At 42.4% G+C, this 26,049-nt stretch overlaps 1 protein-coding gene across 9 annotated transcripts in view; it reads left to right on the top strand.

The window, feature by feature from the left end:
- The window catches only part of RYR3 (ryanodine receptor 3), a 550,085-nt gene that overhangs the window by 247,629 nt on the left and 276,407 nt on the right, over window positions 1–26,049 (top strand). For 8 of the 9 annotated variants that reach the window (XM_067028901.1, XM_059058605.2, XM_059058604.2 and 5 more), the window contains exons 5-10: window positions 2,034–2,112; window positions 8,264–8,376; window positions 9,294–9,393; window positions 12,489–12,582; window positions 17,887–17,961; window positions 20,405–20,561. In XM_067028901.1, the coding sequence (XP_066885002.1) occupies window positions 2,034–2,112; window positions 8,264–8,376; window positions 9,294–9,393; window positions 12,489–12,582; window positions 17,887–17,961; window positions 20,405–20,561 (618 nt within the window). The remainder of the gene's footprint in view (window positions 1–2,033; window positions 2,113–8,263; window positions 8,377–9,293; window positions 9,394–12,488; window positions 12,583–17,886; window positions 17,962–20,404; window positions 20,562–26,049) is intronic. The other variant, XM_067028902.1, reaches the window with a different exon arrangement.

Genomic DNA, 26,049 nt, shown 5'->3' with positions numbered 1-26,049 from the left:
CCAGAGGTGGGAGGCAGACAAGGAGCCAAGCAGTCATGGGAAGCAGGTCAGGCTTTGATCTATTCAGGGATCTAGAACCAGAATTAACCGAAATGGCGATTACTCACTATAACTTGAAAATTTTTTCAAGTTTTAAATAAATATAATTTGTTAAGCACAGATACTGCAGTTCTTTTGCAGGGAGTGTTAAGAGGAATATCATGATCTCAATCAAGTATAATATGTGCCAACTCCAATAACCTTTACCCCCAGTTCCTACATGTATCATTCTCCCTTGCTATCGGTATAAGGAAGATTTCTTTCTCTAGCCCTAGTGGAAAACTGTTACATTAATTCAAGACTTTATTTTCACACATTTTACACCTGCAGCAGCTGCAAAGTTTGTCTCAAAGCTTCAACTATCAAATTGGCAGCGAGAGCAGCAGCTGCCTCTTAAATAATTTATTTATTGCAGCATTTTTTTTTTTTTTTTTTCCCGAGCACTGGTAAGAAGTTGACTTTTTCAGCCTGAACATTCGTCTGTGATAATCCCTCGTGGCGCAAAGGACAAAGAACAAAAATGACCAAATCGAAGGTTATCTGAGCAGGAGATGGGGACAGAGAGTGGGGAAACTTTTGCACCCTGGCACTCTCTAGAATGGAGAGGTGATCATTTATCTTTAAGAATCTGGTGCTTATCCATAGGGTAAATAAAACCCTAATACCTCTCTTTTTCTACCTAAATAGAATAAACAAAAGCTCAAAAAGCACACTTCTGGCTTTGAAAACTCAGGCTAGCATTGTGCTAGAGCGAGGAAGGTTTACATTATTCGTCCTTAGGTTGGTTGCCCCTCACTCCCAAGAAATTCCACTCACAGTTAACATGAATTCTATCCTGGCCAGTTCCTTTTAGGAATGAAAGATGACCTTATAATACAACGATTCTCCATTTTCCTGTTGCAGTGAACTAGAAGTATAACTCAGCAAGTTTGTGCCAAGTGCATATCCGCCTCCCAGTCTAATTCTAAGACCACCCACTGTGCCTGTCAATAAAAGGAGGCAGGGAACAGGCTGTGTACTTTTTTCTTTTATTAAGTTTTTTTTTTTTTTTTTTTTTTTGCCGTACGCGGGCCTCTCACTGTTGTGGCCTCTAGCGTTGCGGAGCACAGGCTCCGGACGCGCAGGCTCAGTGGCCACGGCTCACGGGCCCAGCCGCTCCGTGGCATGTGGGATCTTCCCGGACCGGGGCACGAACCCGTGTCCCTTGCATCGGCAGGCGGACTCTCAACCACTGCGCCACGAGGGAAGCCCTAAGTTATTTTTAAAAATAATTTTTCACTTTTACATGCACATGTATTTTTTTTTTTTTTTTTTTTGCGGAAGGACACATGTATTTTTATCATCAGAAAAAAAAAAAAAACCATGGGCATTATTTGAGAAGTTCTAAAGCTCATAGAAAATTTGAGAAACAGCAAATAAATAGAAATGGGGGCATCACTGCAGTCACTCCCACTGTCCAAAGACAACTTGTTATCAATTTGGTGTAATTCCCTTTAGCCTGGGTGCTAGACATTTAAATTTTGCATACGTGGCAACTATATAAGTACACTATTTTGTGTATATTCCATATTGTTACACACTCTTGAAAAATATGCTTAATGGTAACATAATATTCCATAAAATAAAGTACCAGAGTCTGTCAACTTTTCCATTATTGTTGGCCATTTATGTTCTGTTTCTATTGTTCCCAGTTTAAAAGTTTCTCAGAGTACCTTTGAACAAAAGTATATTTAATATTTCAAACTTTTTCTATTTCAAACTTATTCCTTATAGTCCTATGAGTTAAATCACTGGGTCATCAGATAAGAACATCTTTGAGGTTTTAAATATTTTACAAAAATATATCCCAGAAGCACTGCAGCAATGAACAAGATAAACAAGCCCTTTTCATGGTAGCTCAATGTTGAAATTGACAACTGGAAGCCAACTAGTGGTGAGATGCCAAGGTTTGACAGAAGAGTATAACTTCACTAGCATCTGCTCTTGTTCCACAGTATCTAACATGTTTGACTACATCAAGATCCCAGACAGATAAACTTGCCTTTGATGTAGGTCTACGGGAACATGCCACAGGTAAGTCAACATGCCTACGTCTGCTGCTCAGTGGGGTCTTGGGCTAAGGGCTTTTGAGAAGGGTACTGAATGCTACTCATTTGGGATTCCAAACCAAACTGGTCAGTATCAACCTGGTTTGATAAAACTTTGGAGAATTTTTAAAAAAGAACGTGTAATGAAAACATAGGAACCAAGAATGAGGGCAGACATAATGTTTTAACCACAGTCTGCCAGAGTCTCAAAGAAAAACAATTTTTAGGGTTAGGAACCGAAAGTAAGTAGAGAAGTTATTCCTGAAAGAAACCAATGGTAATGAATAATCGCTAAAAAACAAAGATAGCATAACAAGGGTTTACATAATGAAGTATAGTGTTGAGATCAGAAGAGCAGTTCTGGGACTTCCCTGGCAGTCCAGTTGTTAAGACCTCGACTTCCAGTGCAGGGGGTACAGTTCGATCCCTGGTTGGGGAGCTAAGATCCCACGTGCCTCGCGGCCAAAAAACCAAAACATAAAACAGAAGCAATATGGTAACAAATTCGATAAAGACTTTAAAAATGGTCCACATTAAAAAAAAAAATCTTTAAATAGTAGTCCCATTTTATTCTGCAGTGAACCAGCTATTTTTAAAGCAGTGTTTCCTAAATGTTAGTCAATGACATCCACCATCGCGATGTTTGCCATTCCTGTACATCACTTTTATTATTATTTAATTTATATTTTTCTTTACATTTACTTACTTTTGTACTTCTAATTTTATAATAAGACTAAACTGAAATCATTGGTATAAATAGAAAACTGGTATTGCTTGCCTTAAAAATAAATATAGTGAAAAGAAAACCATGTCACTAAATAATTGAAGAGGTGTTGGCAAATATTAGAAAAGTGTTCATGATATACAAGCTCCAAAGTGAAAACTTTCTCATAGAATCAGAAGGCTTAAAAGTAATAAATTTCTCACTATATGATTCAATGTTGTTTAATTGCCCTCCACCACCAGTGCTATACATCATATACCATCACATAGTTTGGGGAACACTGGCTGTTTTTTTATTTTTACTTCAGTCAAAAATAATGACAGTCAAGTGATGGATCCTTAGAAAGGTGGTGACCAGGAAGATGCAGGTTCTCCCTGGACACCAGAAATGAAGAACAGAGGACTAAGACAGTTATAGTATCAAAGAAGGGGCTGACTTGCTGTGGGTTATTCCAGAGACCAGTGGAGCAATGGATAGAAGTTGAAAAGAGGCCCATTTCATCTCAATGAAGGAAACCATTTTGTAATATCTGCAAGTATCCAGTAGAGGAACAGCTGGCCTCTGGAAAGAGGATGTTTCCTATGGCTGGAAATATTCATGGTCAATCTATCTGCCAAGGGCATTACATACGTAATTTCTGCTCTATTTAGAGGTTGGGCTTATGGACCAATCAGGATTCTTGGTTGCAAACAGCAGAAACTAATTCCATTAACTCAAGCAGAATGAGAGTTTACTGGAAGAATACTGTGTAGACCTGCTCTGAAGCTGAGCCCCAGCCTTAGAAAATGAGCAGAAACAAAGGCAAGGGAAGAGCAAACAGCCTAGGTCACACTGTAGGAAGAGTCTCACTTAAAGTTTCAGTCTTTAATATCATGACATTTTCCCCCAAATAGGAGGGGAGTTGCATTGTTGGGTAGTCAAACAAGGACAAAGTCCATGTGGTTTTGCTAAAACTACGTCAGTTCATAACGGGATGATCCAGATTGTCTGATTTTACAGATATTTAGAAAAAAAATCTAGAGTTTAACCCATGTGCATTTGCAGTTTCTGCATCATGCGCAGTCACATCCAGAACGCCTGACGAGAGCCCCTCCCTCTCCTCCTTTTTGTACAGAGCAGAAGAGTGAGACTGCCTCTTTAGGGTTTTTTTTCTTCTTTCTGAAATCAGATTATATTTGAATTTGATTTGAGGTTGCTTTGTTTTCAGCTAAAGTGTTATTCTTTTTTTTTTTTTTTTTGCCGTACGCGGGCCTCTCACTGTTGTGGCCTCTCCCGTTGCGGAGCACAGGCTCCGGACGCGCAGGCTCAGCGGCCACGGCTCACGGGCCCAGCCGCTCCGCGGCATGTGGGATCTTCCCGGACCGGGGCTCGAACCCGTGTCCCCTGCATCGGCAGGCGGATTCTCAACCACTGCTCCACCAGGGAAGCCCTGAAGTGTTATTCTTAAAATATAATTTCCTCTAAGGTGTTGTCAACCTTTGCTGAAAATTACAAAATGAGTGAAGGGCCACACATTCTGAGTGTAAGTTGACCTCTAAATGTAAACCAGCTGTCAGTCTTAGAGCACATAGTCAGAAAAGTCATATATGGTCATTCTATTTATACCAGTAAAATGACTTCAGACTTTTTGAGAATTGGGAAGAAATTTGAGAAATAACCACTTTCTAGTCATGTGTTCAGGAAACCTATTTTTTTAAAAATTATTAGAGCCTCCAATAAAAATAGAGGGAAATAGCAGCAGAGAATATTACTCATTCGAGCACTTTTTTTCCTAAATTCCTAAAATCAGACTTGGTGTGAATTCTTCTGACAGATTAAGGAAACACATGTACCAACCCAAGTTCAAGGTGGCTGATCAGAAGCTGACTTTGGCAGAAAGACAGAGGGGAAAGTGTTGACCAGGTGTTCATGAAAACCTAGAGCCTAAAATAATTTATTTACCTCCCTCACCCCCAACCCATTTCATATTCTCCTTGAAGAAAGCCAGCTTGCTCTTTGTTGGGGAGGAGGAGAGCGCTCATGCACCTCAGATTCGGTTCAGTATGGCCTGGAGTGGATCTTCTCTCTTCAGGAGGAGAGTCACTCAGGATCCAACAGAAAAGCATTGTTTTTTACCCAGATCATTCTGTGAATGCACTTTTGGCTCAGAAACCTCTTCTGAGTTGAAAACAAGTAGTTGAGTTGAATCTCTAGGAGAATGTGAGTAGAAGTTTGGAAGCAGTTTCTTGAACATTTTTGGAAACTTTTCCCCCTGCACAGTGGATAATAAATGATTTGACTGACCTAACAGAACTGGTGACCATTTTGTCCTTGATTTTGCTTATTGGGTTCTTTCTTTTCTCCTTTTAAAAGTTTTTTTGTTGTTGTTTTGGTTTTAGACATAGCTTTAGAATTAGTTTAGAATTGGAAAAAAATGAAAAAAAAAATCCCCACCAAATGTACTATTAGGTATTTTAGGACCTGCACCTGGCCCGAACACATGCTACTGATTTGGGGATTGGCCTTGTCCCTGGGCTCCAGACCACTACCCTGTTCCCAGGAGAGGGCGAGAGAACAAGGATGCTCTTCTCCCGTGTACCTCTTTAGGACCCCTTCATCCTGGTCCCCCTCAGTGGCCCAGAGCACATAATGGATATATACATGTCATTTCCCCCTTCAGATGTAGAGGCCAGCCTCTTCTGTTACGAAATTTTAAGTTTAATCAAAATGTAATCAAAATGATCATATTTATTTATCCAAAATAAATCAAAGTAATACCCATACATAGTTAAAAGAGAGACATAGTACTCCTATGCTTATTGGAAACATCCATCTCCTGCCCCACCCCTCCCCGTTCTGGATTCCTGCGTCTCTGGGGTGTCCACGTTCAGCTCCTCTAGTATGTTCCCCACTTATGTGCGAGTCATACAGTTTACTGCTATTTAGTTATTCTTTCCAATTAGGTATGATCTATTGATGTCCTATATGAATAATAAAAATTTAGCTTTTAGTCTCCACTCTTCCCTGTCTTCTTTCCACCCTCCCAATATATTTGCATCCATTTTTTAATATAACTACCAAAGTCAATATTAACTACTTACATTGGCATAACTGTAACTTTTATTTGCAAGTGAGACTCATGATATACTATGGTCAGTTCACTTTACTGTATTGCTTTTGAGTTTTGCAGTACTTAATAATTGCCTTGTTTGTTGCTTTACTTTCCGTGACCCAGTCATTCATTTCTAAACTGTCCCATAGAACAGAAACTCTCCCCTGATTACATTCAGTCACAAGAGCTGTTCATCTTCTTAGAAACATCCACTGTCATCCGGGAAATTCGTGTTCTCTCTCTCCAAGATTCTGTATTTCCTGGATCTCATGTTTTTCTCCCTTATTGGTTTATCACATCGTTTTGGGGGACTCCATTTCCAGCAGCTTTTATGGAAAAGATCCATGGGAGAAAAATTGTTGTCTGAAAGTTTCTTAATTCCAGCTTTACAAGTAATTCTTAAGAGTATTCTACATTGGAAATATTTTTTTCTCAGCATCCTGGAGGTTTTCTTCTAGCTTTTGGTCTGGCTGTGAGACATCTACATTCTGATTCCTGATCTTTTGTGTGTGACCTGTTTATATTTTCTGAGAGCTACTTGGATCTTCTCTTTTGCCCTGATGTCTGCAGTTCCACAGTGCTATGTCTTGTCCTGTATCCATCTTGTTCTTAGTGTCACAGGAGCGGACCCTGGTGTGTGTGTCCATTCTCCACTGTGCGCTAGGGATTCTGCAGGCCTCTTCAATCTGAAAATGTTTGTCTTTCAGCCTTGGGAAAATTTTGATATTATCTCTTTGTTAATTTCCTCCCTTTGTTTTCTCTGTTCTTGCTTTTTGGAACTCCCCTAGACTGGTTTTCTAATGTTCTTTTCAGTCTTGTTTCTAATCTGTTTTTCCTTCCTTCTTCATTTTGGGAGAATTTTTCAACTTTATCCTATAACCTTCCTGTTTCTTTCTCTCTTTTTCAGGATCAAAGAATTTTCTTTTTCTTTGAAGGGATCCTTCATGGATACTCTCACAGCTGCTTCATGAATGTTACTTTTTCTTATCTCTGAGATTATTAATTCTAAGATTTGCTTAAAATTATCTTTAGCTGTCTGTAATCTTCGTTTTTTCCCTTTACCCACTTTTTGGTTTGTTCCCGTCATTCATGTTAGAGACTTTCCTCACCTGTCAGGTCATCCTTGGTCCCCGCTGATGTTTAGATCAAGGCGGTAAAAAGCGACAGGAAGTCCTGACTGTGTGAGTGGCTTGCCATCTCTTAAGCCTCGCTTTGGCGTAATCTAGCAGGGACCTAGGCATTGTACCAGAGATGCCCAAACAGGTATCTTTTATGTTGGGTAGTTTGGCTTCCCTAAAGAGTAATCTTCATTTGGGTTGGGGGGAGGTTCAGCATCACAGCTGGCATTCTGGAAGCTGAGGAATGGAGGTAAAGGCAGAGGATCTGAGGTTTTACTAATTCTGGGCAATTCTAGAATTCTGGGCAAAGAATTCGAATTATTCTCCATTTTCAGCAATACTTTTTACTTCCTTGTCTGACAGTGCCTGATCCATGGAAGCCATTCCATGGATTTAACTTCTATTCTTCTGTACAGTGGAGGGGGAAGAGTCACCTGGCATGCAGGATTAAGAAAGGGATGCAAAAGGTTAAATGTTCACTTAAAACCTTCAGCCAGTCCTCCTGTTTTCAACCCTGTCTTCTATGGTTGCCTTCACAGGGAACTGTTATCTCCAATTCCAGAGAGTTTCTGGAGAATATGTAGCAGGAATGGCCTTATTTCTTGAGATCAACTTCTCATCCATTTTCTTACCCAAAGACTGGAGTTGTAGCTTTCTCTTGGCTAAAAACATCTATCTACATTCCTTTTTCCAAAATGTCAATTTTTCTTCTTTGCTATTAACTTCTCACCTGCTGTCTTAGTCCTTGTAGATTTAAGCCTTCTGAAAAACTTCTGATTTTTTTTTTTTAGTGGAATTACTGATGATTTAGTAGAATTTCATGGGAAGGGGTGGGGCAAAGATAAAAGTCTGTAAGTGGTCAGTAGACCAGTGAAGTCATTTCTTAAAGATTTGTAGGTGCTTGTGAAAAAAAAGCATTTTTCCATATGTATTAAAAATACTCAAAGGCTTCTATAGCTTCTGACCTCCAGTACTCTTTTCCAAATACTGTCCTTCCGTCTCTAGAGAAAACAAAAATGATAAACACACTCAAGAGCAGACTTGGGGGTAACTGGAATGCTTATAGATAGATAGAAATTGGAGTGTGCTTGAGCGCCTGCATGCGTGTTTCAGGGCTTCTCATCAGGAGGAAGGAGAATGAGGGACAGAATTAGGGACACTGGCTTCCAAGAAGCAGTCACTAACTCAAAGAGCCTTTGTGTAGGAGAAGCCTGTTGGTGGACCATACATCCCGCTTCCAAGCAGAGGTCTGAGGGAGAAAAGGTTCGAATTGGTGATGACCTCATCCTTGTCAGCGTATCCTCTGAAAGATACCTTGTAAGTACCTCCTAACACAAGCATCTTTCATTTCCAGAGTAGTTTCTTTTAGGAATAGATGGCCAGGGAGAACAGAACCGCATTAGATTGAGTAGGTAAGATACCTTTACACAGTATACTTGAGAGGTGATTAAATTCTCTCTCCTGCCAGATTATCATGGGGCCTGGAATGTAACTGTTAGTTATTTTTTTAGATTAAAGTACTGTTCCCAGCAAACTCTGCTTAAATGCCCCCAGCTCTTCCTTAGAAAGCCAACTATTAACACATTAGTTAACATTACTCTCAGTTTATCACATTGTTTAGCTCTTGTCCAATGAAGAACAAGCCAGAAAGTGTTGGATATAAAAACATAAACTTATGTTGGAGGGAGAAAGAGAATTGTACATGTGTCAGTGTGTGGGATGTCACAGTGGTTAGAAGAGGCAGGTGAGATTTTGCACCTGGGGGTGGTACTAGGCAAGCATGGTTGAAGTCAAGCCCTTAGCGGGTGGAGGTGGGGCAATACCTTGCAGAGCAGAGAAATGTCAGAGATAAGTTTTTAAGCTTAGCGCCAATCCTACCAGCAGATTTTACTTTGCCTAGACCAAAGGCTGGAGTAATGTTTCCCACTTGTGAGTTCCCTTCTCCTACCAAGAATAGATATTTTATAACTTCCTGTTGAATCAGGGATCCAGCTGAGGGGATGAAGTTAACTCTTTTCTGCCACCTCTGTAGCTGAATACTTCCCCTTCCCTGAATAAAGTGTCCCACTTTGAAGCTGCTTCTAGATTGGGTGGAACAATCTCCCACAGGCTACGTAGAAAAAGCCCCGTGCCAGTAAGGCTGTTTAATTCAATCCTTGAAATTCTAGGTGAGCTGCTTCTGTCAGGACTGGCCTGGTGATTTAAAGGATGTCTCATTTCTGTTTCTGCTGCAGCATCTCTCAATATCAAATGGTAACATACAAGTGGATGCCTCCTTTATGCAAACACTCTGGAATGTACATCCTACCTGCTCAGGAAGTAGCATCGAAGAAGGTGTGCTTCTTTGTGTGCATTCAGCCCTCAGCCTGCCTGTTTGTCTTGTGCTACGTATATTGACATTTTCTGCGACTTCACAGCTCCTGCCTGAATGTCTCAGTACACAGAGTGATTTTGGTTCACCTGAATTCCTTTCTCTGATCTTAGTGTGGATTATTTTCTGTCCTGATTTCTGATTACATGAGCACTCCTGACATGAGTTTTCAATCCTTTCGAGTTCACTGTTGTTTTGGCACTGCGTGTATTCAGGACCTTGGAGATGTACCTTCCCTCTCCCGCTGACTTTTCATTTTTATCTATGGTTATAAGTAGACAGACTTTAGCAGGTTCAGTTTTAAAGACATTATTTGCCAGGAAGGTGACTTTTTAAGATATTTCTCCCCAGTGCATCTCTCCATACAGGTGGGAGAAGGACTTTATAATAAAAGGATATTTGGCCATTTGTTTTTACTTGTATTTATGGAAGGCCATTTAAGAACAACAAATGGTATTTTCTCCATATTTTCTTGTTCTCTTAGAAGTAAGATCATCAAAGTTTGTTCAACATATCCTGTGTTTTGGAGCCAGGCAAAGTCAATACACCTTTCAAGATGTATAATAAATACACTGGCCTTACCTTACTCATGGGTAATATCACAGCTGAGCACAATAATCAAATGTCAATGACCATTTGATTCATGGTTATCACATCACATTCTAGCACTTTATAGCAAGATCAGGATTTTAAAAAATACTCATAGCACAGGCTTTAACCCTGTTTTAAATCTTGAGCCTAGTAGTTTCAAACTTGGAATGCCTCTCTGTTTCATGATGTTGGAAAATAGAGGGAAAACTGAGAGTTGTCAAGGTGATACCCCAGTTTCAGGAGGCATCATAGCTAAATTGAATAATCAGGAACCAACAAATTTGAACATCTTTTGGCAACTGATGGAAGACCTTTCAAAAGCAGGATATGTTTTTAGCTCTCTTCTTTCACACCAGAATTCACCCACTGCTCTAAATCTACTGTCAATCATTCCCTTTCTATCAGGAATTAAGGAACTGGGTTAAAACATCTTCCCCAAGGAAGTTTTGACTGAATCTTCTCCATGTTAATTTTTTTCATTTCCGCTATAGGAATAAAATTATTGCCCAGTCCCAAAAGAGGGCTTGTGGAGATTAATTAATTGCAAATCACTTCACAACAATGCTTTTAGAAGTATTGAGTGCCCTTGTGATAGAGCCTGGGTAGCTGATCACTTGAGTCATCTGACTGCAAAATGCTCTCTCAGCATCCACTGATGAGAAACCCACCTCAGCCCTTGAGAGAGTGAGTGATCTTCCTTATGACCCTTCTTTCCTGATTCTTGCCCTGGTATGTTTCAACTAAGAAATGCTGTGATGCTCCAGCATTTGGCAGTTTCTTCTGTGGAGTAGGATATTGATTGGAGGAGCCTGAGGACTGTAAATGGTGGGCTCCAAAGGGAGCATGGCCTCACCATCATGAGATGATGGAGAGTTTAAGCGAGTAGCACTGACATATATACACTACCAAATGTAAAATAAATAGCTAGTGGGAAGCAGCTGCATAGCACAGGGAGATCAGCTCGGTGCTTTGTGTCCACCTAGAGGGGTGGGATAGGGAGGGTGGGAGGGAGATGCAAGAGGGAGGGGATATGGGGACATATGTATACGTATAGCTGATTCACTTTGTTATACAGCAGAAACTAACACAACATTGTAAAGCAATTATACTCCAATAAAAATGTTTAACAAATATGTGATCATGGAAGGGGTTAATTTTCTAAACAAACTGGCTGTCAACAATTCCCCTACAGTATGTCATGAATTATTTTCATGCAAAAAAGTACGCAATTGCAAATATTAGTACAGTAAGAGAGAGGAAAATGATAAAATGACTTCTAAATATTTGAGGAACTTGCCTTGCCTGGATGAAGAAAAATGAACCAAGGAATATCAGACTGTCCCTGTATAAGATGCATTGATAACACCCTTTTCTACTCTGGCATGACTTTTCCTTCTTGCTGTTTTGCTCCAACACCCCAAATAGTTTGACAGCCCCTAAAATGATCTAATTATGTGATTTTCTCAAAATCCTGATACAGACATTGAACAATAATATTAAGTCCATTTGTCTCCTGAGAACTGACTAGCTGGGAGAATTTTTTTAATTCAAAGAGATTAACGGATTTCATTTCTTCATGCAAGGTAAAGCTCAGACAGGGGCCCCTCTCCTGCTACTGTGTTGTTCAAATGGAGGCTCACAGTTTATTTGAAGACTAACTGGTCATCGAGTCCTTGAAGTTCATTGTTTCCTATCCATCTCTGAACTCCATGGCTATTGAGATTCCTTTCCTTATTCTGAAAGCTAAGGGCTCCTTGATAGCTGTCTCTGTGCTTGTCCACTCAGAGATACTGGAATGTCATTCTGCCTTCTCCTTGGTGCTGTAGAAATAGTGTCCTGGTTTGATCTGTGTTTATTTAACGCGTTGGAAAAGTAGCTCCTCCTAAGAGAGCTCGGAATAACAGTTTGCTTCCCCCAGCACCTTCTTTCTCATGGCTGCAATTTGATTTGGAATTTGCCAAAGTATACACGTCCAGATCGTAACAGGTTATCCAGGAACTTGGTGTTGGATGTATTTATATCCTAAACAACTGGAAAATCCTTATCCTCCTAAGAGTCGCAGCTTAAATTTGCTTTTGGCCTTGTGTGTGTGTGTGTGTGTGTGTGTGTGTATTTTTAAATGTTGCATTATTTTTATTGAGGCATAATTGATATACAACATTATATTAGTTACAGGTGACCTTTTGGATTTTAATGATATGAATTGACACATTGTTTTCACCTTCTCTTTTGATATTGGACTTGCTCATCTCTGAAACCCTATTTAACTTTCAATGTTAGAATTGTTTTGACTTTCTTGTCTTTTCTACCTGAGACCTGAAGTCGTGGAATCTGTCATTTCCCAAATGCTTTTCTCTTGGTGTTTTCCATAACTGACTCAGATATGCATGAATTTACCCTTTTTAAATACAATGTTCTCATTATTCAACTTCCTGTAAGCTCATGGTAGGATATAATTCTCTTATAGGATACCTACTTGGTGGGCATGTAGTACGTCTTTTCCATGGTCACGATGAGTGTTTGACAATACCATCTACAGACCAGAATGATTCCCAGCACAGGTAAGCCAATAGCTTCATCCTTCTCTTGTCTCCTGTCTCTGGTGACTCAGACTAAAGAGTTTGCTTTTGGATGTGGAGATAGATGAATTCTATAAGTGTTAGTTAATTGACGAACTTCCCTCCAGTCATGGGTTGCAGCTATAAACCAGGAAAGGCAGTATGCTTGGGTGTGCTCACAGGAATAGCTATATACACATGCTGCTTCTTAGGCAAGCAACTCCATGGTGCTTTTCAATCCCTTTGCTTTCTGTGGTTGCTTCCAAATCTAAGGAGTTTCTGGTAGCATTAATTGTAGACTGAAGAACCCATTTTTGTGATGGAAATCAGGATAATCATTCTAGTGAGTCTGTGTACTTACATAAATTATTCACCAGGCTCTTCAAAGGCAGATTAACTCTATTACTCCCCCCTTTATGTACTATGAAGGTGAAGTTCAGTGATTTCATTCTGCTTATCATCAGAAAGGATTGGAGAAACCAAATGTCAGTATCCAACCAGAGCTGGATTAGCAGGGGATGGTGCCAGGGGCAGCATGTAGAGCGTACTGCCGAGGATGATGCTTTCTTTGCTTCTCTAGTTATCTACTCAAAGGATGCTTTTCCAAAATTCAAAATCAGGAGATGGAAGATATTAATCTAGGTCTAAAATTCACACTGAAGCATCCTTTAGTATTCTGTTTATATATAGAGGAACAGAGTATAAAAAGCTTGGCCTCTGTAACTATGGAACTCTTTTATATTTTAAAAAATCAAATCTCAGATGTAAATTAGACTGAACTTAGGACAGCAACAAGTCTGATCTCCCAGATCACTCGTAATACAGTCTTTGTTTTTGCATGATGCCTAACAGGAACCTCATTAACTGCATTTCTTTTACTTCATTAGAAACACATGATCCCATTCACACATCTTAGAAATCATCTAAGTCAGGCTCCTGCCAAAGGTCACACACTGGATGATTTCAGATGGGAGCCTGAAACCCAGAGATGCTGAGTGTCCAGCCAGGGCTCCTTCCTTATTTTATGTTCTAAAGGACCCCCAGGAGCAATGTGCTTGAGTTTGTTACTGTGCATCTTAGAAACTATCCATCGGCAATGTATGTCCTTTATTGTTCTGAACCTCTTTCTACTTGCTCTGTCCTCTGTGTATCCCTTCATGGGAACCAGATGTGACCCAGAATGGTGTCTAGCCTTCCTGGCACTGGTCCAGTGGCCGGCAGTTATCTCTGAGTAGAAAAGTTAGGCTGACCTGATTTCCCTTGGAATTAAGGATTCCCTACACTAAATAATGTCATGTGATCCTACTCAGTTGCAATTTTCTTTTCCTTTTTAAAATTTTTTATTAACTTATTTTTAAAAATATTTATTTATTTATTTACTTTTGGCTGTGTTGGGTCTTTGTTGCTGTGCACGGGCTTTCTCTAGTTGCAGTGAGTGGGGGCTACTCTGTTGCTGCGCACAGGCTTCTCATTATGGTGGCTTCTCTTGTTGCAGTGCGCGGGCTCTAGGTGCACGGGCTTCAGTAGTTGTGACACGCAGGCTCAGTAGGTGTGGCGCACGGGCTTAGTTGCTCCGTGGCATGTGGGATCTTCCTGGACCAGGGATCGAACCCATGTCCCCTTCATTGGCAGGTGGATTCTTAACTATTGTGCCACCAGGGAAGCCCTCCTTTTTTTAAAAAACAGTGATATTATGCAGTTGCTCACGTACTGCCTCTTTTTTTTTTTTTTTTTTTTTTTTTTTTTTGCAGTATGAGGGCCTCTCACTGCTGTGGCCTCTCCTGTTCTGGAGCACAGGCTCCGGACGCACAGGCTCAGTGGCCATGGCTCACGGGCCCAGCCGCTCTGCGGCATGTGGGATCCTCCCGAACCGGGGCACGAACCCATGTCCCCTGCATTGGCAGGCGGACTCTCAACCACTGCGCCACCAGGGAAGCCCTGTACTGTCTCTTTAATATCTTATCCTGCTACAGTAAGGCAAAAGCTTGCAGATGGATACAGAGCTGAAGTTTTGTTAGTGAGTTTGGCAGAATTGGCTACATCTAAGATGGAACACGTCAAAACTCACTAGTTCTCTCTTCCCATTCCTATTCTTTTTTTAAGGAAAGGAATTTGGAAACAATTAAAATGATAACATTTGCATGGTCCTTTACCCCCCTCCCCCACATGCACCTGTCATTAAATTTAGAAACAAATTAGAAGCATCTCGGCAGAAACAATGCTACTTGGAGAAGCTTGTCATTTGGTGGGCACTCCTGTTGAGTGGTTCAACAAGATCCTGACTCAAAAGAAAGGCTGGACAAGTATTTGAAAGAAGGTGCTGGGGAGAGTGAAACAGAGAGGAATTCCCAGAATGGGCCCCCTGAGGCAGGCGTGCATGCCATCATTGAGTTAAGAGCAAAGGTGGCCTTCCTTTGGCTGAGGATTTCACGTGATCTAATTTGTATTTGGGGGAAAAAAAGAAATCGACAGATAAAAATAAAAAGGCTATTCCTTTCCTTTGTAAGGAAAAACAAAAAGACTATTCTTATGAAGGAGTTGAGACTGGGGTGAGCCAGCAGTGGCTCCTTATACTGGAACTCGGATTTTTGTAGCAACTGGTCTCTCATTCAACACAGGATGCTTTGGCATTATTTGCTGTCTAGGTGAGGTGAGTGATAAGCCTGCCTCATCATTGTCATGTGTCATCAGGTAAATCCTCAGAACTGGCCAGGGTAGCCAGGAATACCGAAATTTGGGAGAGCACAAAGGAATAGGAAATCAAGAATACACAAAAAGGTGCCCAGAGTCAGGAAGGCATGCAAGTGATTGCACTTGACAAGGAAATCGTTCCTTGTAAAGCCTGAGAGCAGCCAGGCTGGGTAGAGAGGCTGACCGTCCCAGGGTACAAAGCCAAAAGAATAATCTAACATTCTGAGCTCTGATCCTTGGCTCTGCCTCAGGCTTGTCAAGCATCCTGGAATAAGTCACTTAACTTACTGAAGCTAAGGCTAAGCTGTCAGCCAAGCTTTCAGAGCACCTCAGTTCCCCACCCACTCACCTCCTCTCCTTGGGTAATTGTTTTAGAGAACGGGGGCAGGTTGTTTCAACCTCTGTAACCTTGCGAGATTCAGTGGAGCACACCACCCGCATTTCCTAGGTGGGAAGGACTAACCTTCTAGAATTCTTTAAATGTCAGAGGGAGAAAGTTCTCAAATCATGTGACCTAGGGTGATCCGCTTCACCGTTTCCACGTGAGAGACCCTTTTTGCTCTCATTGAGGATGGAGAAGCATCAGTGAAAATCTCAACAAATTTTCCTGCAGGGCTAGGTCAGCACAGCATCATTACTATTCTGAGCCTGGCACAGAGACACCTGGGGTGTTGGAGCTCTGCAGTGGCATAGGATTTCTTTCTTAATATTTACTACATATTTCCTGATAGTACATATATTTGAAAAAGGTTTAGAATGTCTTCTATAGTCCCACCACCAAAAGGTAACCACTGTTAATGTAGTGTTTTATTGGATTTCTGTGCCAGGTAATGTAGCTTTTGATGCACATTTATAAACATCTATATTTAAACAAAATTTGGAAAAATCAACAATACATAGCATTTTGTACACACACGAACATCTTTGTGTACATTCATTATTTAAAAAAAAAACCCAGGGCTTCCCTGGTGGCGCAGTGGTTGCGGGTCCGCCTGCCCATGCGGGGGACACGGGTTCGTGCCCCGGTCCGGGAGGATCCCACATGCCGTGGGGCGGCTGGGCCCGTGAGCCATGGCCACTGAGCCTGCGCGTCCGGAGCCTGTGCTCCGCAACAGGAGAGGCCACAACAGTGAGAGGCCCGCGTACCACAAAAAAAAAAAAAAAAAAACCCATTAAATGCTCACAACCATTCTGTGACCTATGTACCCTTATTAGGCTCATTTTACAGATGCACAGAGATTTGAAGGGACTTGACAAGGTCACGCAGCTAATAGATTCAAATTCAGGTCTGCCTGACTCCCAAGCCCATATTTTTAACCAACTCATAATTATAATACTTCTTGGGAGAAGGAAATAATTACCACACATTTCCTTTTCTCCTCTATTGATTACCTGTTGTCTTAAAATTTAGATCAAGATTCTTCTAGAGTTTGAGTAATTCGATTGTGATATATACAAACCCTCTATAGTAGAGGTAGCATTTTAAATTAGTGAAATTAAATGCAATTAAATGATCAGTGTTGATCCAAGGTCACAAGATTCTCAGAAAGTATCTGGATTCAGTATACTGGGCAATCCAGGGACCACTATCATGAGACATACCTTTAAACTAAGATAGTTCATTTAATTCCTTATAATCTGTGATATAGATGGGTGGGTCCCAATTGTATGGATTAAAATTCAGACTTTGATAATCATCAGATAAACATCAGACAAACCCAATTCATGGGACATGCTACAGGATACCTGACCCGTACCCCTCGAAACTAGCAGTCCTGAAAAACAAGGAAAGACTAAGAAACTCTAACAGGCCAAAGGAAACAGAGAAAACATAACAACTAAATGCAATGCGACCTCCAGGATGGGATCCTGGAACAGGAAAAGAATTAATAGAAAAACTGATGAAATCCAAATAAAGTCTTGAGTTTAGTTAGTAATAATGTGCCAATGTTGGTTTCTTAGTTCTGACAACTGTACCATAGTAATGTAAGATGATAACCGTAGGGGAAACTGAGTGAGACTATATGGAAGCTCTCTGGACTATCTTTGCAACTTTTTAAAAAAATAAATCTAGAGTTATTCCAAAATAAATATTTTAGTTGAAAACACATTCAAAGATTATTGTTAATGCAGGAAAGGAGACAACAGCAACTGAGAATAGAGCTTTGTGCCCCGCTTCCTAGAACAATGGAAATGAATTCACACTGTACTATGTATATGTTTTACAAGTACAAATACATTTTCTAAAGATGTGAAACTGCATCAGCGAGCTGAACGTGAAAGAATCGGAGCATTTGGTATCTCATCTGTTGATGTGACTGGGCTGTTTTGACTCCTGATGTGGAAATAGAGACAGTCCTTTTTCATTGTATACCTGACGGTCCATGAGTGTCCATGATGAGTATGTGGCTAGCAGTTCCCTCCCCTTTAGCACCCTTTTTCCCTTATAAGAGAGACTGGGAAGTAGTGCCTTCCTTTGACTCGTGCTTCTCATTTTGCTGACTGTGAGGGCTTCGAAGTACAGCGCGTTCTGAGCAGCCTCTGCAGGGAGCTGTTCCCTGCCCAGTGCTGATCAGCATCCCTCACAGAGGAGCTAATCTCCAACTCTGCTCACAGGAGGATATACTACGAAGCTGGGGGAGCTGGCACGAGAGCCAGATCTCTGTGGAGAGTGGAACCCCTTCGGATAAGGTAATGGAGTGTCGGGTGGCATTCTTTTCAAGGATTTTCTTTTCCAAAACAGTCCATTGTCTTAAATGTTTCATTTGTTCCATCTCACCTGGCAAACTCTCAGAAGTTCCTTGGCCAAGAGCTAAATTCTGAAATGTCTGTGACTTTGTTTTTTGTTTTTAAAGTGCACGCACACGCGCACGCACACAGTCTCTCTCTCTCTCTCTCTCTCACACACACACACACACACACACACACACACACACACACACACGATTTCCAAGACCTCTGTTTTGACTCTGAAGCCAGCAAGCTCTGCTGCCTTGAACCAAACCCCCAGCTCCTGATGCCCTTGTAGTGGCTGTGTTATAAAAGGCAAGCGCAGACATGTTCACCAAAAGCCATCAAAGCTGTTCGCCCATTTATTTTCTTAAGTAGATTCTCTGGAACCCAGGTAAGTTTTCCTCCTCCCGGTAGCCTTGTTGGCTCCAGTGCAAAGTTAGCTTTAAATGACAGAGTGCTGTAATTGCATGAGGTAGGGAAGACTAAAACATCACTGGAAGTGTAGCTGTGAAGGAAACTATTTATCAGAATTTGTCAGAAACAATTGTACCTGGATGAAGGAATGGGAGGCTGAGACTTTGGATACAGGTACTTGAGTAAAAACATGGCCTCTCTAAACATCAAACTACTGAAGGGGGGGTCCAGTTAAGCTCTGGACCTTTATTTTGCCAAGAGAGGTCACAAGTTAGGTTAGAGCTAAACTGCTCGGGGTGAGAGGAGGGTCAGTGTTGCCATTTTTGGTTTTCCCTCTCTGCCTTTTCCTCTAGCTCTCTGCTCGGTCTCTCCCTGAACACTTGCTCAAAATAAAATCTCTCTAATGGGGGAGATGCTATATGCCCCCCAGGGGATCCTCAAGATAATCCACTGGAGATCAGGAGAAAACATTAGAACTTCTCTCACACATACACATGTAGGTGCATTCAAATTTTTTACTGAGAAACTCTGGAGGTGGCTGGTTGAAAGAATCCTGGTTCTAAGGAACACCTACTTGTTAGCTGGCTTATGGTATTTATATTGTCTTTCAAGCCTGTTGAAATTCTTATAGTATCATACTCTCTTGGTTCTTGTTTAATGGACTTTTTTTTTTTTTTTTTTTTTTTTGTGGTACGCGGGCCTCTCACTGTTGTGGCCTCTCCCGTTGCGGAGCACAGGCTCTGGACGCGCAGGCCCAGCGGCCATGGCTCACGGGCCCAGCTGCTCCGCGGTATGTGGGATCTTCCCGGACCGGGGCACGAACCCGTGTCCCCTGCATCGGCAGGCGGATTCTCAACCACTGCGCCACCAGGGAAGCCCTAATGGACTTTTAAAAAAAATCAAAATAAGTATATATATATAGTTCCAGTTATGGTTCTTTGTTTATTTCCCCAGAGTCTTAAATATGAAGAATTTAAGCCTTTTATCAATGTTATTTGGATTTTGGGGGGCTCCAAAGAATTACATCAAGAGGAGGGTCATTTTAAAAGCTGATACGTGTATCAAACAAAATATACAAACAAAATATACATTTTGTTCTAACTGAAAAGATAAATTAGATACAGATTATTTGGTAAATAATTCCTACTCTAACACTTAACATGACTTTTGTTGAATGCCAGCCTTTTGATGCAGGACCATGGAACTTTGTACCTCTTGATCCCCTTTACTCACTTCTCCCACCTCCCCAACCTGCCTCCTCTCACAACTGCCAGTCTATGCTATGAAATTTATGTTGTTTTCTTTGTTTGCTCATTTGTTTTGTTTTTCAGATTCCACATATGGGTGAAATCATATGGTATTTGTCTTAACTCAGTCTGATTTATTTCACTTAGGATAATACCCTCAAGGTCCATCCATGTTGTCTCAAATGGCACAATTTCATTCTTTTTTATGGCTGAATAGTATTCCATTGTATATGTGTATACGGCACATTTTCTTCATTGATGGACAGTTAGGTTACTTCCATATCTTGGCTATTGTAAATAATGCTGCAGTGAACATAGGGGTGTGTATCTCTTTTCAAACTAGTGGTGGTAGTAAAATGCTTGAATTGAGATGGCACATTTGGAAATGCTTCACTTTCCCAGAAATAAGTTTCTCTAAAAAGACAAGCTTCCCCCCTTTTTTTGTGTGTGTGTGGTTTTGGCATCAAGACACTTCAGTGGAGTAAAGAAAAAATTGCAAGCTTAGGACTTCCAGTTACATTAAACCACTGACCTGTCCTCAGGACCATGTTCCTTGTTGGTGATCTTAAGAGAGTTCATTAGAGAACAGCATGCTGAGTTGTAGGCAGGCGTGCAATCCTAGGGCAAGCCAGGAGTCAGGGGATGAACCCCAGAAGGCATGTGTGAAAAAGCACAGGATAAATATTGAAAAAGACTTATTTTTGTGTAAATGCAATTTCTTGTCTGTTTCATCTGCCCAGCTGGAGTGGGAGTAACATCAGATGGGGCCAGGCTTTCCGACTTCGGCATCTCACCACAGGCCACTACCTGGCCTTGACAGAGGACCAAGGCCTTATACTGCAAGACCGGGGAAAATCAGACACCAAGTCCACAGCCTTCTCTTTCCGAGCATCAAAGGTGAGGTGGACTTTGACCTTGTTCTCAAAGTGAAAGCTCTGAAACCTCCAGGTAGAACGGTGACTGAAAAAAAAAGTAGGCTGGAACAAAATGGAATTGGAAATTAGACCTATGATAAACACTTTGTTCTCTGTTTTTTGGGTGTGTGGGACGCAGGCCTCTCACTGTTGTGGCCTCTCCCGTTGCGGAGCGCAGGCTCCGGACGCGCACGCTTAGCGGCCATGGCTCACGGGCCCAGGCGCTCTGCGGCATGTGGGATCTTCCCAGAACCCCGGACCAGGGTACGAACCCGTGTCCCCTGCATCGGCAAGCGGACTCTCAAGCACTGCGCCACCAGGGAAGCCCTTATCTTTTGAACTGAGTTCATAGAGTGATGATTACCTTGGTTGAAGGTTGAAGTCTTAAGAGGGAAAAACTTTAAAGGAGAGTAGAAAGCCCTAGAAAACAAAAATGTTCACAGGAAGGGACAGTGTTGCTCAGAGGCTAATGGAAAATTTTGTTGTTAAATATGTTCTGAATTGTTTTTAATACTTTTAAGTCATATGCTTCACTCCCATAAAGCAAGGGTAACATGGAGGCATAAGTTTCAGTGCTACATTTATTTAAATCAAGGAAGTGATTTCTTTCAGAAAGATGCAGAGAAGGTGTAATTATGGACATGACATCGTTTTGCAGTTATTTATATTATACAGAGTTAGTAGTTCCTTTTCCTAGGTCGTCTGTTCTCTCCAGATCTCTTAGCTCTGGCCTGTCTATCCCCAGCCTTCTTTAAGAGTGGATTCTGTGGTCACCATGTTAACCCCAAACATGTAGCTTTGCCACTTGGTGTGTAGAGAGACAAATAGTTTTTTAAGCCTCTATCTTTAATGGTCAGCCAGGTTTTGACTGCATAACTCAGAGGCGGATCTAGTTGGATGGTTGGAATTGCACACTGAGCTAACTTCTGACAGACAGTTTGGTGCTCTGTTACTTTATGATTGTTCTGGAAAGATCAGCCAAGCATGAGAAGGGCTCTGTGCAACATACACATAGTTATCAGGGAGCCTGAACCTCCTAAGAGGACAGCTCAGCATCTCCGTTGGGAGCTTCATCTCTAGCTTCATTCTTCTTTGCTCTTTTATGGAAATAGATCTTGATTTGTATTCTCAACACAGTTTCAGTAAAGGGTTATTGATGAGTCCATTCAGGTAGGACTCGGTGTCAAGCTGACAGCTGCATTCCTGCGAGACTTCTCTGCTTCATAATGAATCAGGCCAGTCTTCCAGCACTGTCTTCCTTGAAGCAGGGAGTCACAACTCCTTTTCTTCCCTCCTTTTGTGGTCCTGAAGTATTTTTAGGCAGAGAATCTCTGGCACAGAGATTTTTCTCCTCTAGTTGCCCTGTATCAGAGTTAGGCTTTTCCTACACCCTTGGTTCAAACCTTAAGAAATGAGGGCTTCCTGCCATAAATTCCCTGCAATCATCTCCTTCTGTCTGCTTCTCTTCCAATGGCATGTTAGCTCCTTGACTTCATTCTGGTTTTCGGAGCTCATCTCCTTCATGTTACCCTCACTTTTGTTTTTTTTAAGATTCTCAACACAAGAAGGATTTTAAATTCAAGTTTATGACCATGGAGTAAAACATTCTGGCCTCCAGGAAGTGTGTTAGGACATTGCAACGGTCTAAAAGGAGCAGTGAAACAAAGCAACAGAAAAGTCCTAAGAGCAGAGATGAGCAGATCCCATTCTTCCCTACGAGACAACTTGGACATGAAGTGTCGGGGGAGAGCAGGTGTGGGAGGGTTGGGAGGGGTGGAAAATAAGAAGTGACTCATCATAGCTGGTGACCATGTGAATACCTTTCTAAGATGCCAGTTTGGCTTGTCCCTTATCTGAGCATTCTACCCCAGTTTCCTCAGCCCTGGGACAAACCCTGACACTGAGGTCTTTACCACTGCAGAAAGAGCCTTCTCTTGTGACAGCAGAAGAATCAGGTGGCCTTCCAGGCAGCTGGCAGGATCCTGTTCCAAGGGGACTCTTCCATTCCATTCCTTTCTTGGCTTAGCGTCGTGGAACATGGCTCAGCCCTATGCTCTGGCCTCTGCGGGAAGCCAAAAAAGCTCAGAGTACCATGGAGAGTCCTCATAACATTCCTTCTACTTGGCACCACTTCCAGCTTGTGAGCACATTTTACCCTCCAAAAGCTCATTCCTTATCTCTGCAAGTCCCCCCATTTCTATGCACAGGGAGGCCATCAGCTGATGGCTGAAAGGCATCATGGTACCAGGGGGCTGCCAGCATAGCAGAAGTGGATGAAGAGTCACCCGTGAGTCACATTTTCCTGTGCACTTGGCAACGTGGTTGCATTTCATTGGCGTCACAATGTTGGAGGTTTAAATAACTCTCAGTGCAGCAGTGTTCAGTCCAGCTACCCTCATTTTAACTTGAAAGGACCTGAAATTAAAGTGACCTAGTCTCCGTGTCAGGCGAAGAGAAGGCTGCGTCCCCCAGGAGATTGGAGCTTCCTTGGGACATTGTGTGGACAGGGCATTGGGCATCTTAACTGTGAAGCTGCACAGGGAGGAAGAACATGTGGGAACATGTAGCTCTGCCATCCACGATCCAAAGAGCTCCTGGGGAAGAACTCTAGAGATGCCTTGATTTCTCTGGGCCTCCAGACTCCTCCTTAGTAAATGTACTTTTACCTTACTTGGTGCAGGCTCTCTTCCTTAAATACACTCTCCACTGTGCTTCCCCTCACTGGGGAATGGTGTTCCCCAGCAGAGAGATTTGTGGCTCTGTTTTTCAACAGTGGGAAGGCTCTGAGTTATCTTGCCAGCTCTCACCTGTATCAGGTGTTAGGTGATGGAGCAGATGGCAGACAGGGGTCTGAAATAGCGTGTCAGGATCTGGGTGGTGGCACAGGGTTTGGGGGGACTCCGTGGGAAGGTTGAGAGGGGGAGATAGTGTGTCCTTTGTGCCTCAGTGAATGGGGTTGAGTGGGGCTATTCATCTGATCTTGTCTGTATGCTGGAGAATCTGGAGAACAGGGGAAGAGATTCCCGGAGGGAGCGCTATTTAGGCTCCTGTGTTCTGGGAGGATGCTGGGCTCTGAGTCACCAGCAGTGATGGGCTTCCCGCCCCACGTTTCCTGTCAGGCTGCATGAGCCCGTGACAGCTATGACTGCATGACCCGGGGCCCTAGGACAGACGCAGGTGTTCATATCCTCAGCAAACTGTCCTTACAAGGAAGATGGCAGGTGCCCCTGTGAATCTTGTACCCGCACGACAGGACAGGGGCATGACCTGAGCCTTACTGGGTTGGGGGTCAAGTCTGAGCATCGGCTGCAGTCATTGACCTGCCCTGGCTCAGATGGAAACAAACTGTGGTCTCTGAGCAAACTAAGTGAATGAGCAGAATGGGATCTCTGTCAGAGAGCTTGCATTCCTCTCCTTTAGCAGGGGATCCAAATCAAACTGGAGGCCTGGGAGGTATTGAGGGCTCTGAATCACAGCATCGCACCTATTCCCTTAATCTGGAAAGGGTAGCGTGTAAGATAGAACATGGCTTCCAAGTCACCTAGATCTGGCCTTGACTCCCATCTACCCTCTGTGGAACCTTGAACACAATTCTTAATCTAGTTGCAGCTCATTTGAAGTCTGTCATAAAAGATGCTTTAAGGGCCGACCGCTGCCTGCCCGTCCATGGTATCTCTGGCCACCAGCTCACGCTTGCCTTGAGCTCTAGCACATGAAATACGTATCGTCTTTGAACATGTTATCTTTTCTCATTGCTAAACCTGTACCCTTTTAATTCTCCATGTACCGTCATCAGCGAACCCCTCCTCATCCTTCAGACAAATGTCAAGTGCCCCTCACAGGAAGAAGGCCCTTCCACTTCCCTCCGGCAGGGCCCTGTTCACGATTCCGTTACAGTCACCACTCACTCGACAGGGAGCTCCTGGATGACAAGGAGCACACATGCCCCCAGCCTTTTCTGTACCTCTGCACCCCACACAGTGTGTAGCATGTAGTAAGTTTGAACATTGCTTGCTGAAGGGATACGTAAATGTAGTCATAGGCTAATACAGAGTGAAATCCATTCCATTTTAACCTCCATCCTCTTCACAGATTTTCTCATCATTGTGTAATCATTTTCGATCATAACACAACCCCTATAAACACTTAAGGAGAGAGATTCATTAATTTGAACATCGAAGTTAAATTTCTGTGAACTTGATTTCACATCATTTTCCCATGGTCTTGACATTGCAAGGCCGTTCCCCAAGGATTGTCGGGTTATGCGGTTTAATATTTACTCTGGCACAGCAAGACTGTCTATTTAGATGTCATGTCTCCACGTCAGTTTATAACACTCAGTTCCTTTCAGGGAAGGGTGAATTAGTAATGTTAAAGCAAGCTTTATTATATGAAGCCATTTATTTTATGGCTACTTTTAATGACTCTACCATAAGTTTTGAATGATTGAGATAGTCTCAAATTTTGCCTCCTTTGTTACATGAAGGCAGAGAGCTATCACTGTTCTCAGTTGGAGGAAATTTTTCCTCAGTGTATAATAAAAGCATTCAGTTCAATTCAGTCAACATTTATCAAATACCTACTATAGGTTAAGATCTGTGTTCTTGGCCAAACGTGACTTCCCCTTTAAAAACCACCCACTGCTGTCTCTGCTATGAGTGGAAAGCATCCCTGTAGACCGGATCCTCTTGAGTTTTTTAACCTCAGCGGCCCCGCCCGAAACAAGAGGGCAGCGGGGCTCACAGCATCCCTCTGTGGAATCACGAGCACTGAAGTAATGCTGTTTGTGCCTGTCCCCTTGCTTGCTCTGTCCATTTCCTCACCAAGTTCTCAGTTGGGGAAAGAGAGGGTATGGAGGAAAGGAGGGAAGGGAAAGAAGAAAACATGGACCTTGAGATTCAATCATCCCAAGACAACACCACCTCCTGCAGTTTCATTTTAGATGGAATCTACAAAGCATTTTTAAAATTTAACTCGACAATTTCCCAAGACTTGATTGTTCAAAGTGGACCAGATAGAGAGGCAGTCAAGGAGCGCCCTGGGCTTTGAGGTGGAGGAGACCTGGGTTTGAATCCTGGCTCTGCCATATGCTGTTCAGTCTTCCTGTCTCTTTTTATAAAACACAAGAGTGAAGAAGTATGTCCTGAAGGATTGTTAGGAGGATTAAGTGAGACCAGGAAGATGACCTAAGAGAGTGTTTCCTTATCCATAAAATGGTAGGAGTGCTGCCTACCTGAAGGTGATCGTATAGGGAGAGATTGATGAGAAAGATGGAGGAAAGAGCCCAGCACAGTGACTCCTGCTCATGAAATGCACCTTCCCCTAACAAGCCAGACAGGCCTGCTCCCCTAGCGTGCTGGAAAGGGCAGAGGATCTGTCATTGGCTTCCCACCCAGCAGAGGCTCTACAGCCAGCCCTGGGGCCAGCCAGGCTCCTTGCAGTATCCCGCAGCATGCAATTATTTTAAGGCC

This window comes from Kogia breviceps, chromosome 3 (genome assembly GCF_026419965.1).
Source record: "Kogia breviceps isolate mKogBre1 chromosome 3, mKogBre1 haplotype 1, whole genome shotgun sequence".
Lineage (NCBI taxonomy): Eukaryota > Metazoa > Chordata > Mammalia > Artiodactyla > Physeteridae > Kogia > Kogia breviceps.
The sequence above is the reverse complement of the archived record's forward strand: the minus strand, read 5'-3'. Positions and strand labels throughout refer to the sequence as shown.